General features: G+C 36.8%; 1 protein-coding gene across 1 annotated transcript; it reads right to left on the minus strand.

Moving 5' to 3' along the window:
- Positions 1–1674: 1674 nt before the first annotated feature.
- Positions 1675–2214, minus strand: LOC140165495 (echinoidin-like). Its single transcript, XM_072188786.1, has one exon. It carries the CDS (start codon positions 2212–2214, stop codon positions 1675–1677), a length of 540 nt encoding a protein of 179 aa, XP_072044887.1.
- Between the last annotated feature and the right edge of the window lie 12504 nt (positions 2215–14718).

Genomic DNA, 14718 nt, shown 5'->3' on the forward strand with positions numbered 1-14718 from the left:
TTCAAATGTTCTATGAATACTAAAATCAAATCTTTTTACTTCAAAATATTCCATAGGGCTATTTGTACAAATGAATTCCTGCATAAGATTAGACCCTCCCTCGGGTCCGTGGAGAACGACTGGTAATGTAGATTACATAGCATTAAAAATCAACCCAATACACGGACCCTCCCAGTCTGTAGGCAATTTGACTTCCAGCTCCCACAAACTGCTGGAAGTTCACTTTTACGGATTTGGAGTCACGCAATCTTTCTATATACCACGTCCATGTTTTCACTACATTAACGTTTGTGTAAGCGACTAAACAACGATATTGTATCCGACCAATCAACGCAGCTTGGCAGCGCGGGGATATTTGAAAAGGCTTCCTAGCTAAATAATGTGCAAACATTTGCAAACCGCACGCGATAATGTACGCAATATGGACAATAGGCCTAAGTCCGAGTCGAGTGATTGCCTTTTATTATTGCGCGTACCATGGGTCTATCAGACGCGTGCCACTTGAGCTCAATACCTCTCAGTTGTTGACAAGTGTCCCATCCGATCTTGCGTCACATCCCGCGGCATAGCTTTGTGCTACCATATTTGAATTGAAACTGGGGCGGGGCTTTCGTAATTGACATCGGAATCACCGTGCTTCGTTGAACGGAATATTTGGAAGTGAGATCTCTAACAGATTGGACCAGTCTCGGAATCAGCGCTCAATGGACTTTCGCGTTCACTTATATAATACGAGTATATTTCTATATTGCTGCATGGTTGACTGTGGTGGGTGTAATTAGTGTCGTCGATTTGTGGATGAAGAGGAATGGGTTTTGGCATTGAAGAAAATAAGGGGGGGGGGAGTTGGCATTTTTTTTCATAGGGCATTACGTAATTATTTATTGTTACATTATCCAGAGATGGAACCGAACCGAGACTGGGGCCAGTCTAGCATAAGATAGGCAGAATTACATCTCCCAATTGCTTCTTTTGTGACAGGTCCACCGAAACCCTTGTGCATTTATTTTGTGAATGTACTATTATCACTCCTCTTTGGGATAATCTCTTGGTTTTCATCAATGATATAACTAAGGAGAATCAAACCTTTTCCACATTTGAGAGATTATTTGGAGTTACTAAGGACGTCTCTCCTCATAGTACTGGCATTAACTTTTATTTCTCTTTCTTAAATTTTATATTCATAGATGCAAATTTCAACAGGTGGCTCCTTCTCTTCAGAATTTCCGCAATTTTGTTAAGCTTAAATTCAACATTGAGTACAAAATTGCTGAGAAAAATGGCAATCTTGGCAAGCACTTTAAAAAGTTTTCTTTCGACATCGATAAAATTTGATTGTGTTTTTTTTTTTCTCAAGTAATTTTTTATATTATGTATATTATGTATATATCATGGCTAGATTTTTTTTTTTAAGTGTGTGAGTAGAATATGAATCCTTTTTTTTTTCTTGTTTGTCTTTTTGTATGTTTTGTATGAGTGTGAGTGTTCGTTGTCTTCGTCCATAGTCTTTGTCTCGTCTGTCTCTCTTTGTACCTGTTGCTCAAAAAGAATATTTTGATTATGTAATTATTGTTCATGATCGTTGGGAACTGATGGCTCATTATGTATGTCTTTTCTCCCTCCATCAGTTCCAAGCACAGGGAATAAAAAAAAAAAAGTTTGGCCCCCTTTATTCTACAGCCTTGTTTGGTTTGGAACCATCGCTCCTGGTGTTTCGGGTGCAGGGTCGGCAGGCATGGAACAAATGTATGAAAATTCTTCTCCACAAGGCACACAAAACCATACAGCTCCTGGTTGTTCTGCTGGCATGGCGACGCAATCAGAATTGCCGTAATTGTTCGGACTTCCCCGTGCCCAATTTTTGTACAAAAATGGTGTACCATCGGGCCATGTGAAAAGTCCTTCTTTAGCGATATCATTAAGTCCAATCCATACTGGGGGTGGAGGCAGCTCCAACGAAATAGATTCGACCAAGTTATACAAAAATGTATTTTGTACTTCAGAACTGATGCTGGCTAAATGTGCTACGGCAGTTTGGCCCGAATCGCTACTATTGGTGAATTGTGCACATACTCTCTCGGCAATACGCATAGATCTTGGAAAACCGAAATATCGGAAACACGTTCCATCTAATTTTGTCCACAATGGTGGGCAGTCATCAGCATTTGCTAATGCTAGTAAACCAGCCGCGATGATTAGCGACAAGACCTTCATCATTGCTGCTTTCGGGTAGTGCTGATGTTAGTAAATGCACTTGACAAAATTGAATTCAATAATATAATTTTATTTGAAAATTTTAATCATCTTTTGAAACAGTTATTATGTATTCTTTTACCGCGACTGCCCATCATTCCAAATTGCGGTCTCTGATTTGTTAAAACACATCTCGTGCCTTTTAATTTATTCGTGTTTTGCGTGCAACTCGACCATTATACCTTCATTTGTTTCAAAAATCTATTATTCCACCAATAATCTTGCTAGTACATATTCGCTTTTTCTATTATTTTTTTATTAAGCCGGTATCCGGACGCAATGAACAACAGACACTACTACACTAAAAAATCGCCATTTATCATTTATCCATGCCGTTTATTTTCGTTTCATCTCATCATAAGTAGGATTTCAATTACTAAGCAACATTTTGCTGAAAAACATATCTGAAAATTACAATCACCCCACCCCCTATGTTGACGCCTGTATGTGGATTTCTGAATTAACCTCATATTTTGCCATTTTAGCCCAAAAGTGCAAATTTATACCACTTTTGCACCATTTTATCAGTTTAGCTTTAAAATGGCAAAATGTTTCACGCTTCGCGCGCATTTATACCATAAACTTAATCTGTCGCCAGAAGGTGCTGGATTCACTAATATTTCAAGAAATTTTATCCAACCCCATCACCCCCCATGTCAAAATGAAATCTACGCCACTGAAAAAGAACGCAAAAGACGTACCGTCAAAAGCATGATGTAGTGTATACTATAATATTTACAATTAATTACTTACTTGTACACACTAGATTCGTGAAGTGATAGATTCCATTTCATTACTCTTATCCCATTTTCCATGTCCCCAAAGTGACTGTTTTTAAGAAAGAAAGTCAAGACCGGATTTCAGCAGCACCATAAATCCCAAAACAGCAAAAAGAAATTTTAACATAGCTGAAAGTATTTTATTTATCAAAGAGAGGTTTTATAAAATTCACATTGATTTTTAACCCGAATACCGTATTTCAAAACCATTTACTCTTTTCTATAATTTGTCTAACTTTTCAATAACAGAATGAATGAATGGAAATATATTCTCATCTTCTCCACACCCAAAAACTTTATAAGGAAAAGCTTTTCTGTTCTAATTCATAAATTCAAGGACTCATTATTGCAAAGTTGAGAAAAGTGAAAAGCAGTGTGAACCGTTATGGTTCTACAACCCCATTTTCTTGGCTCAAGAACTTTTGTTTCTGTTTTACTTAGCATACTTTGAGGTCATAGTAATGTCAGTAAATGTGAGCATTGATAAACTACCCGGTATCAGCAGTGCAGTAGATGTGAGCATTGATAAACTACCTGATATCAGCAGTAGATGTCAGCATTGCTAAAGTACCCGGTATCCGCAGTAGATGTGAGCAATGATAAACTACCTGATATCATTAGTAGATGTATTGATAAACTACCTGATATTAACAGTAGATGCGAGCATTATTAAACTACCCAATATCAGCAGTAAATGTGAGCATTGATAAACTACTTGATATCAGCAGTAGATGCGAGCATTGTTAACTACCTGATATCAGCAGAAGAATTGAGCATTGATAAACTAACTACCTGATATCAGCAGTAGATGCCAGCAGTGTTATAGTAACTGATATCAGCAGTAAATGTGTGCATTGATAAACTATTTGATATTAGCAGTAGATGTGAGTATTGATGAACTACCTGATATTAACAGTATGCTAGTATTGTTAAAGTACCTGATATCAGCAGTAGATGTGAGCATTGTTAAACTATTTGATATCAGCAGTAGATGTGAGCATTGTTAAACTATTTGATATCAGCAGTAGATGTGAGCATTGTTAAACTATTTGATATCAGCAGTAGATGTGAGCATTGTTAAACTACCTGATATCAGCAATAAATGTGAGCATTGCTAAAGTACCCGGTAACAGCAGTAGATGTGAGCATTGATAAACTATTTGATATAGCAGTAGCTGCGAGCATTGTTAAACTACCTGATATCAGCAGTAGATGTGAACATTGTTAAACTACCTGATATCAGCATTAGATGTGAGCATTATTAAACTACCTGATATCAGCAGTACTATGATGTTATCATTGATAAACTATTTGATATTAGCAGTAGCATTGTTAAACTACCCGATATCAGCAGTAGATGTGAGCGTTGTAAAACTACTTGATATCAACAGTAGATATGAGCATTGATAAACTACCTGATATCAACAGTAGATGTGAGCATTGTCAAACTATTTGATATCAGCAGTAGATGTGAGCATTGTTAAACTACCTGATATCAGCGGTAAATGTGAGCATTGATAAACTACCTGATATTAGCAGTAGATGTGAGCATTGCTAAAGTACCCAGTATCAGCAGTAGATGTCAGCATTGATAAACTACCTGATATAAGCAGTAGATGTGAGCATTGATAAACTCCCTGATATCAGTAGTAGATGTGAGCATTGCTAAAAGTACCCAGTATCAGCAGTAGATGTGAGCATTGATAAACTACCCGATATAAGCAGTAGATGTGAGCATTGATAAACTACCTGATATAAGCAGTAGATGTGAGCATTGCTAAAGTACCAGGTATCAGCAGTAGATGTGAGCATTGATAATCTACCTGATATCAGCAGCAGATGTGGGCATTGCTAAAGTACCCGGTATCAGCAGTAAATGTGAGCATTGATAAACTACCTGATATAAGCAGTAGATGTTAGCATTGCTAAAGTACCCGGTATCAGCAGTAGATGTGAGCATTGATAAACTACCTGATATCATTAGTAGATGTGAGTATTGATAAGCTGATATTAACACTAGAAGCGAGCATTATTAAACTACCCAATATCAGCAGTAGATGCGAGCATTGTTAAACTACCCAATATCAGCAGCAGATGCGAGCATTGTTAAACTACCTGATATTAGCAGTAGATGTAAGCATTGTTAAACTACCTGATATCAGCAGTTGATGCGAGCATTGTTAAACTACCTAGATGTGAGCATTGTTAACTACCTGATATCAGCAGTAGATGTGAGCATTGCTAAAGTACCAGGTATCAGCAGTAGATGTGAGCATTGATAAACTACCTGATATCAGCAGCAGATGTGGGCATTGCTAAAGTACCCGGTATCAGCAGTAAATGTGAGCATTGATAAACTACCTGATATAAGCAGTAGATGTTAGCATTGCTAAAGTACCCGGTATCAGCAGTAGATGTGAGCATTGATAAACTACCTGATATCATTAGTAGATGTGAGTATTGATAAGCTGATATTAACACTAGAAGCGAGCATTATTAAACTACCCAATATCAGCAGTAGATGCGAGCATTGTTAAACTACCCAATATCAGCAGTAGATGCGAGCATTGTTAAACTACCTGATATTAGCAGTAGATGTAAGCATTGTTAAACTACCTGATATCAGCAGTTGATGCGAGCATTGTTAAACTACCTAGATGTGAGCATTGTTAACTACCTGATATCAGCAGTAGATGTGAGCATTGATAAACTAACTACCTGATATCAGCAGTAGATGAGCATTATTAACCTACCTGATATTAGCAGTAGATGCGAGCATTGTTAACTATTTTGTATGTTAGGTTTTGTTTGTCGACTATGTACACAGTGATTTTCATCACTCCAGTGTACTTTTGTACTGTTTTCCTGACACCTCTGTGGGTTCTGGAATTGGCAATTTTTGGCCATTAAACTTTGGCACTCTGCACCGATACATCTTTCACCGAGTGATTATATTTCGACCATTACACGAATTTAAGACAGTAAATATTTGTTTTATATCACTCATACATAAATTCTATTACTAAAATACTATTTAAGGTAGGAAATACATTTTTTCATCAACACAACACCATGTTTTGCCGTGATGTACTTCACATTTTGGGATCCACCCCATAACTAAATCGGCGAGTCTAAGAGTTAGCGCACGGCTTGGCGCAGGCGCACTACGGCAGGCACTATGATGGTAAAGACTATCACACGGAGAGGCTAATGGTAAAAATGATAAATGGTAATCAACCAATGAACTGTCTAGAATTTATGTATGGGTGATCTAATAATTGATATCAGCAGTAAATATGGGCATTGATAAACTATTTGATATTATTAGCAGTAGATATGCTAGTATTGTTAAAGTAACCTGATATCAGCAGTAGATGTGAGCATTGTTAAACTACCTGATATCAGCAGTAGATGTGAAATTCTTAAACTGCCCGATATCAACAGTAGATGTGAGCATTGTTCAACTACCAGATATCAGCAGCAAATGTGAACATTGTTAAACTACCTGATATCAGCAGCAGATATGAGCATTAATAAACTATTTAAATTATTAGCAGTAAATGTGAACATTGATAAACTATTTGATATTAGCAGTAGATGTGAGCATTGACAAACTACCTGATATCAGCAGTAGATGTGAAATTCTTAAACTGCCCGATATCAACAGTAGATGTGAGCATTGTTCAACTACCAGATATCAACAGTAGATGTGAACATTGTTAAACTCCTGATATCAACAGTAGATGTGAGCATTGTTAAACTACCTGATATCAGCAGTAGATGTGAGCATTGACAAACTACCTGATATCAGCAGTAGATGTGAACATTATTAAACGACCTGATATCAGCAGTACTATGATGTTATCATTGATAAACTATTTGATATTAGCAGTAGCATTGTTAAACTATATATATACCCGATATCAGCAGTAGATTCGAGCATTGTTAACCTGCCTGATATCAACAGTAGATGTGAGCATTGTAAAACTACTTGATATCAACAGTAGATATGAGCATTGATAAACTACCTGATATCAACAGTAGATGTGAGCATTGTAAAACTACTTGATATCATCAGTAGATATGAGCATTGATAAACTACCTGATATCACCAGTAGCTGCGAGCATCGTTAAACTACCTGATATCAGCAGTAGATGTGAGCATTGTTAAACTACCTGATTTCAGCAGGCAGTAGACATAGTAGATGTGAGCATTGTTAAACTAGCTATGATGTGAGCATTGATAAACTATTTGATATTAGCAGCAGATGTGAGCATTGATAAACTACCTGATATCAGCAGTAGATGTGAACATTATTAAACTACCTGATATCAGCAGTAGAGGGCGGGTTAGTGTAGTGGTCTTCTCATTCGCTTCTCATCGGAGTTCAATTCCCCGCGGTGCCACATGTGAGTTTGGTTGTTCGTCCTCGCATGTTTTTCTACGGGTGCTCACACCTCTTCCCATATCACTGTCCCGTCATATCCGGATGGCATCCCTTGAATTTAGTAGTCTCTGAGCACTATTGGGCTTAGCCTGGCTTCGGCCGAATGTTATAAATAGATGTGAGCATGCATTGTTAAACTATATGATATCAGCAGTAAACGTGAGCATTGATAAACTATTTGATATGAGCAGTAGATGTGACATTGTTAAACTACCCGATATCAGCAGTAGATATGAACATTGATAGACTCCATATCAGCAAAAGATGTGAGCATTTTTAATCTAACTGATATCAGCAGTAGATGCGAGTATTGATAAACTACCTGATATCAGCAGTAAATGTGAGCATTGATAAACTACCTGATATCAGCAGTAAATATGAGCATTGATAAACTACCTGATATCAGCAGTAAATGTGAGCATTGATAAACTACCTGATATCAGCAGTAGATGTGATTATTGATAAACTACCTGATATTAACAGTAGATGTGAGCATTATTAAACTACCCAATATCAACAGTCAATATGTGATTCGATCAAGCAAAATCAGTCGGAACTCGGAAATATTAAATTTTCAGTTTCTAAGGAAATGATTATTGATTTTAGGACGTCAAGTACAACTCCAAGCCCTATAGTGGTGAAGGGTAGTAATGTGGAGCGCGTGTCCTCATATAAATATCTTGGCACTATGATTGATGACAAACTCAATTGGCATACACATGTAGATTACTTGATCAAAAGACTGAACTCCAGAATGTATTGTCTCAGAAAACTGAACTACTTTAATGTTGATGTAAAAATTATTGCTTTGTTTTATGATTCCGTTATTGAAAGTGTCTGGAGATATTGTTTATTACGTTGGGGAGGGAATGTTGCAAAAGCGGATAGGGACAAAATTGATAGAATTGTGAAGGAAGCTGGAAGGATTATAGGTGTGTCAAGGCGGGACCTCGAAGCTGTTTATGCTTATCTGTTGAGTAAGAAGCTGACTGATGTGATGGTCATCCACTCCACGATCGTTTCTCATGTCAGCTGATTCCCAGATCCGGTCGAATGCGCTTGTCCTTAGCCTTGACAAACCGATATCTTTCCTCCTTCGTTCCACAAGCTATTAATTAGACTTCATAACTCTAACTACACACGTAATATGTAGGCCTAATTGGCAGAGCTTCATCTTTTTACTGTTTACTTTTGATATTTTGTAGTAATTATGTGTTTTTAATGTATGAGCAGTAGCACTCATGAGTGTAATTTCCCTTGTGGATTTAATAAAGTTTTACTTGACTTAAAGTACAGTGCATTTTGCAGCAAATCCCATTGAAATTGAATAACCAGTTCCAAAGATATCAACAAATCATGACAACCAAGAGAAAACAAAAGCAAATATTTCCTTTGTTTGGCTATATCTCAAAATCAATATTTCCGTGTTCCGACTGATTTTGCTTGAGACGCCTATGATGTTAGCACTTGATATTAGCATACACAATATTAGCAGTAGTTGTGAGCATTGATCAACTACCTGATATCAGCAGTAAGTGCGAGCATTGTTAAACTACCTGATATCAGCAGATTAGATTAGACTATTTAGACTATGCCATAGTCGATCTTTTTGCAATTTAAAAATATGTTATCAATCTCGATATTATAAAGTAATAAGTAGTTTCGATATATTCATGATCTTGTACTACATGTACAAATCTACATGTAGGCATTCTAAGTGATTCGTGTCCTAATTTTTTTTTTTTTTTTTGAAAGAGGGCTCCCTTCATGCATACCAATGATTTTCTTGGCAGTCTTTATTTTGAAGAGTTGCTCACGATAATGACCGCTGTCCTAAGAGAAAATTAGCCCCGGGGGGCCACTGGTCATTGACAAGGGGGTATCATGCGTGGCCACGAAGTTTCAAATAGCACCCTAAACAAGTATTTACGAGGTCTGAAAATGCACCCCTAAACAAGTATGACAAGTGCAATTTCATACCCTAAATAAGTATTGACATTATTTTTGCCCCCATTAGAAGCAAGTAAATCAGTCATATTTTGACTTTCAAACCCTTCATGATAACTGGGAAAACACAAATTCAAAAGTTCATAACTTTTAACCTTTATTACATGTTTTATATTACATACCGTACTACATTTGTCTCAAAGGACTCTAAACACTGATTTATTGTACAAGGTATACCCTTTTTCTCAAATTTCCTTGTTTTAGATACCCTATTCACGATACGTAAGTACAGTGCCTGATCATGAAAAAAGACCCTTTTTACTTGAATCTTTGGCCATGCATGATACCCCCTGGTCAATGACCAGTGGCCCCCCTGGGAAAATTAGGTATCAAGTTAACAGAGGGCGCACGGTGACTGAACAGATCAGAAAAATCTATCAATTGCAGTAGCGTAGCCAGCGGGGGGCAAGTTGGTTGCTAAGCAGCAGTCAACATCACCTGTACACAGATCGTCATTACAACAATAGCATCGATAAAGGAAACTGACAGTTTCCGAAACGTCTGCACGTAAGTGGATTTTTTATTGGACTAGTCGTATGAAATCACAACTAACAATTCTTCTATGAACAGTTTAATCAATGCTCACATCTACTGCTGATTTAGGTAGTTTATCAATGCTCACATCTACTGCTTTTATCAATGCTGACATCTACTGTTGATATCGGGTAGTTTATCAATGCTCACATCTACTGCTGATATCAGGTGGTTTATCAATGCTCACATCTACTGCTGATATCAGGTAGTTTATCAATGCTCACATCTACTGTTGATATCGGGTAGTTTATCAATGCTCACATCTACTGCTGATATCAGGTAGTTTATCAATGCTCACATCTACTGCTGATATCGGGTAGTTTATCAATGCTCACATCTACTGCTGATATCAGGTAGTTTATCAATGCTCACATCTACTGCTGATATCATGTGGTTTATCAACGCTCATATCTACTGTTGATATCAGGTAGTTTATCAATGCTCACATCTACTGCTGATATCTTGTAGTTTATCAATGCTCACATCTACTGCTGATATCAGGTAGTTTATCAATGCTCACATCTACTGCTGGTATCGGGTAGTTTATCAATGCTCACATCTACTGCTGATATCATTGTAGTTTATCAATGCTCACATCTACTGGTTAATGACCGCTGTCTCGAGCACTTGGGTATCAAGGTAACAGAGGGCGTACGGTGACTGAACAGATCAGGAAAATCTATCAATTGTGCACACAATCGCAGTTTTATGTGTAAAGGTGATAGCATGAGTATGCACAATGGCAAGTGGACTACGGAGAAGTCTAATTACCTAGAGGGCCGGCACTGTTCACTGACCTGCACTGTTTACCACGTAAACAGACCGTGACCTGACCGCTGGTACAAGAGACTGTTAAACAGTTCTTGTATATAGACAGTTTGTACATAGGCCTACAGAGTACGGTACCGCTAGCCTAGTTCAATGCCAATGATTTCGAAGCCTGCATTTGCCAGATTGCAACTCATATAGACTGCGCGAAACAAGGTGATTCTATCCGCTGTTTTCTCTGATCGTCTTACCAAAAGCTACCTAAGGTAGGCAAGGGCTAATATTTGACATTTTATAGTATTATTGCACGTCACCGTGATTGATGTATTTAGGGTCTGTGCAATTCCACTTTGCTATAAAATTGGATCGATTGAGCTCATATTTATTGGTCGAGCTATGATAAGTTTTAAAATATTCATTTATTTCTAAATTCATTCATAGCGAGACCAATAAATATTGGGCGTAAAGCATCCAATTTTATCATTATTAATGTGTTGGAACCAATAATTTCACACACTTGGATTCATCATAGGCCTAATCATGATAGAATTTCGGTCTTAGATACTACTTGGATCATTTTGTTCGCGTGTGCTAGACATATTATAGACCTGGGATTCGGACTTTACAGTACGACAGCAACTTCGTGACCTCTTTTGTTCGACAGAAAATTTATACGGGTTGGTGAACACGGGTTACGTAACACAATGTTGAAATTTTAGCCGGCAAACGCTTTTTATCAAAATAGTTCCAGAAATGGAAGACACGGGTCGTATATTGCATCATTCATGTACCCTGACCACAGATAAGACATCAAACATTTGTGTAAAGCAACAAATAACGTGTAAAAGTTGAATTAAATGGAAAAAAAGAAGCTTGAACATGTCCAAAGTAGCTCGGAAAATGAGAAAAATTGCATGTCACGAACACAAAAATGTTCATATCATCAAGCAAGAAAAAGCGCCGGAATCAAAAATGGGTGTCATGTTATAGAATAACTTAAGTTAGCTTGCCTGAAAATTTCGTGAATTTTGGTTGGGGTATATTCGTAGTCGTATATTGAACATATTGAAATGTTTATCTTTGTGCGTGACTACTGTCACGCCATATATTGTACGGCCGATGTTTTTCCTGCAAAGAAACTTTCATTGTCAATTGTCCATTGTTGGTTATTTAACTTGAAAATAATACTCCCAACGTTCAAACAATTTTAAAAGTCAGCATAAAGGTTTGTGTTACATTATTTGGACGGTGTTAATTCATTCCAGAAATAGAATACACGAGTGAGGCACTGAGTGGGAATAACATTGCTATTATTGTCACCGAATTAATCATATATCTGGTATGGCTTAGTGGTAAATACATGTATTTGGAAGTTCTATCTTGGTTCGAACCCCTCAAGCACCTCTCTTTGATTTTTGATTTGATTTTAACTCATATTTTTAAATCCTAGTTTTCATATTTTTATTAAAGCCATAATATACGATTTCGGGCAAATTTGAAGTTTTGTTATTCCAAAAATTATAACAATATTTATATTAGTAAATAACTGTCAGGAAGGTTTTCACGTTACATTTGAAGCAGAAGTAGCGAGATAAAAATGAAAGAAAACACTTAATATCTTGACCGCTTAACTGTGGTGTTCTATGGGGGATTGGTCTAGACAACGAACTTGGCTGATTCCAATTATATTAGGTGTAATCCGAGGTGTAAGTTGAACATTGTGTAAAAATTACAAATATGCCAAAATATTAGGTTTGAAATTCGTGCATCTCATGATTTGATATGTATGCATAAAAGCTCATAAAATATGTTGCCGATATGGGAGGGGTCTAGTCCAATTAAAAAATCGTGAAAATCTGTGTTGACGTTCCTTTATTTGATAGGCCTAGGCCTTATTTAACTTGAAAATAATACTCCCAACGTTCAAACAATTTTAAAAGTCAGCATAAAGGTTTGTGTTACATTATTTGGACGGTGTTAATTCATTCCAGAAATAGAATACACGAGTGAGGCACTGAGTGGGAATAACATTGCTATTATTGTCACCGAATTAATCATATATCTGGTATGGCTTAGTGGTAAATACATGTATTTGGAAGTTCGATCTTGGTTCGAACCCCGCAAGCACCTCTCTTTGGTTTTCGATTTGATTTTAACTCATATTTTTAAATCCTAGTTTTCATATTTTTATTAAAGCCATAATATACGATTTCGGGCAAATTTGAAGTTTTGTTATTCCAAAAATTATAACAATATTTATAATATTAGTAAATAACTGTCAGGAAGGTTTTCACGTTACATTTGAAGCAGAAGTAGCGAGATAAAAATGAAAGAAAACACTTAATATCTTGACCGCTTAACTGTGGTGTTCTATGGGGGATTGGTCTAGACAACGAACTTGGCTGATTCCAATTATATTAGGTGTAATCCGAGGTGTAAGTTGAACATTGTGTAAAAATTACAAATATGCCAAAATATTAGGTTTGAAATTCGTGCATCTCATGATTTGATATGTATGCATAAAAGCTCATAAAATATGTTGCCGATATGGGAGGGTCTAGTCCAATTAAAAATCGTGAAAATCTGTGTTGACGTTCCTTTGTTTGATAGGCCTAGGCCTATATATATTCTTGAACTTTTAAAAATTACTTAAGTTTGACATGCTTTATTTGATTATATTATATTGAAAGCTACTGAACTTAAATGCATTTTTTTAAAAGATATGAACTCGAATGTAGAATTAGGCTTAAACATGAACAAGAAATAAATCATGAAAAAAGTGGGCCTTCAAGCCGACATTCATTAGGCCTATATTATTAAAGACAAAGGGAGAGGAAAAAGAAAAAAAAAACGAACTGAAAAATTCCACATCATCGATGAGATAACATGGGAATCGAACTCTCAACCTTCGGCACTGCACACCTTCGCTCTGTCCACTAAGCCATCGCAACTTGTTCGGGCAAAGGGTATTCTTTTGCTATCTTATTTCTCGTTCAACGTGTTCAAGGATCTCACTCAACAACAATCTTTTCAAAACTGTTTGTACTTCAGTTAAATGAGATGATACTACCTTCTTTGACGACTACAATATTTTGTTACACAATAGAGTATTTTGCATTTATAAAATATATAACAATAGACGTTTTTAATTGCTATATTAATCAATACAACATGTATAATAGACAGCGCCGGCTGGGATTAATTTCGTGAAGCATCGTGACACTTGCAACGTGCGCTTCCGGCACGAGGACTCAAAGAACGCAACTTTTCAACCTACGACTAGGTTGTTCCACCGCTCATTTTCGCTGAAATTTTAATACAAGCTGTGGTTAATTAATGTTTATCACAACAGAAAAGCATTAGACCGGCGTTTCCTCAAAGCTGCAGATATAACCATTTTAGTGATCGTGACATGCATTTTCTCTCATTTTTTAGGCTACTTCGCGCACACCAAAAGCATTCATTTTTTCCACAATAATTCAACTTTTACACGTTATTCTTTGCCTTATACTCATGTTTCATATCTTATCTATGGGCTCAATATGGAAATGAAGGGAGAAACGACTCGTGTATTCCACTTTTTTGATGTTTCCTAAAAAACCGTATTTGCCACCTGATTTTCAACATTGCGTTACGTAACAGCAGAGGTCACGCCGGTAAAAATTACCGGAAGTGAGCTAAGTTGCTGTCGTACTGTTAGCCTCGGACTCGTTTTAAATTTGACAGAACATTTGGGCTTCAGGTATGCCGTGGATCTGAATATTTATGGAAAATTGCTATTGGGCTGGAGCTGGGTTTAGTATATATTTATACATGTATTAGGCTAATGCTCTGTATAGCCACCCCCCCCCCCCCACTTGCCATGTAGGCTACATAAAAATTCCAAATTTTTAGATATTTTCTCAAAATATCAAGAGCTTGGCCTATAT

This window comes from Amphiura filiformis, chromosome 12 (genome assembly GCF_039555335.1).
Source record: "Amphiura filiformis chromosome 12, Afil_fr2py, whole genome shotgun sequence".
NCBI classification, from domain to species: Eukaryota; Metazoa; Echinodermata; class Ophiuroidea; order Amphilepidida; family Amphiuridae; genus Amphiura; species Amphiura filiformis.

Excerpts from the sequence above, each read along its gene's own strand:
- LOC140165495 (XM_072188786.1), bottom strand. The coding sequence starts at position 2,214 with ATGAAGGTCTTGTCGCTAATCATCGCGGCTGGTTTACTAGCATTAGCA.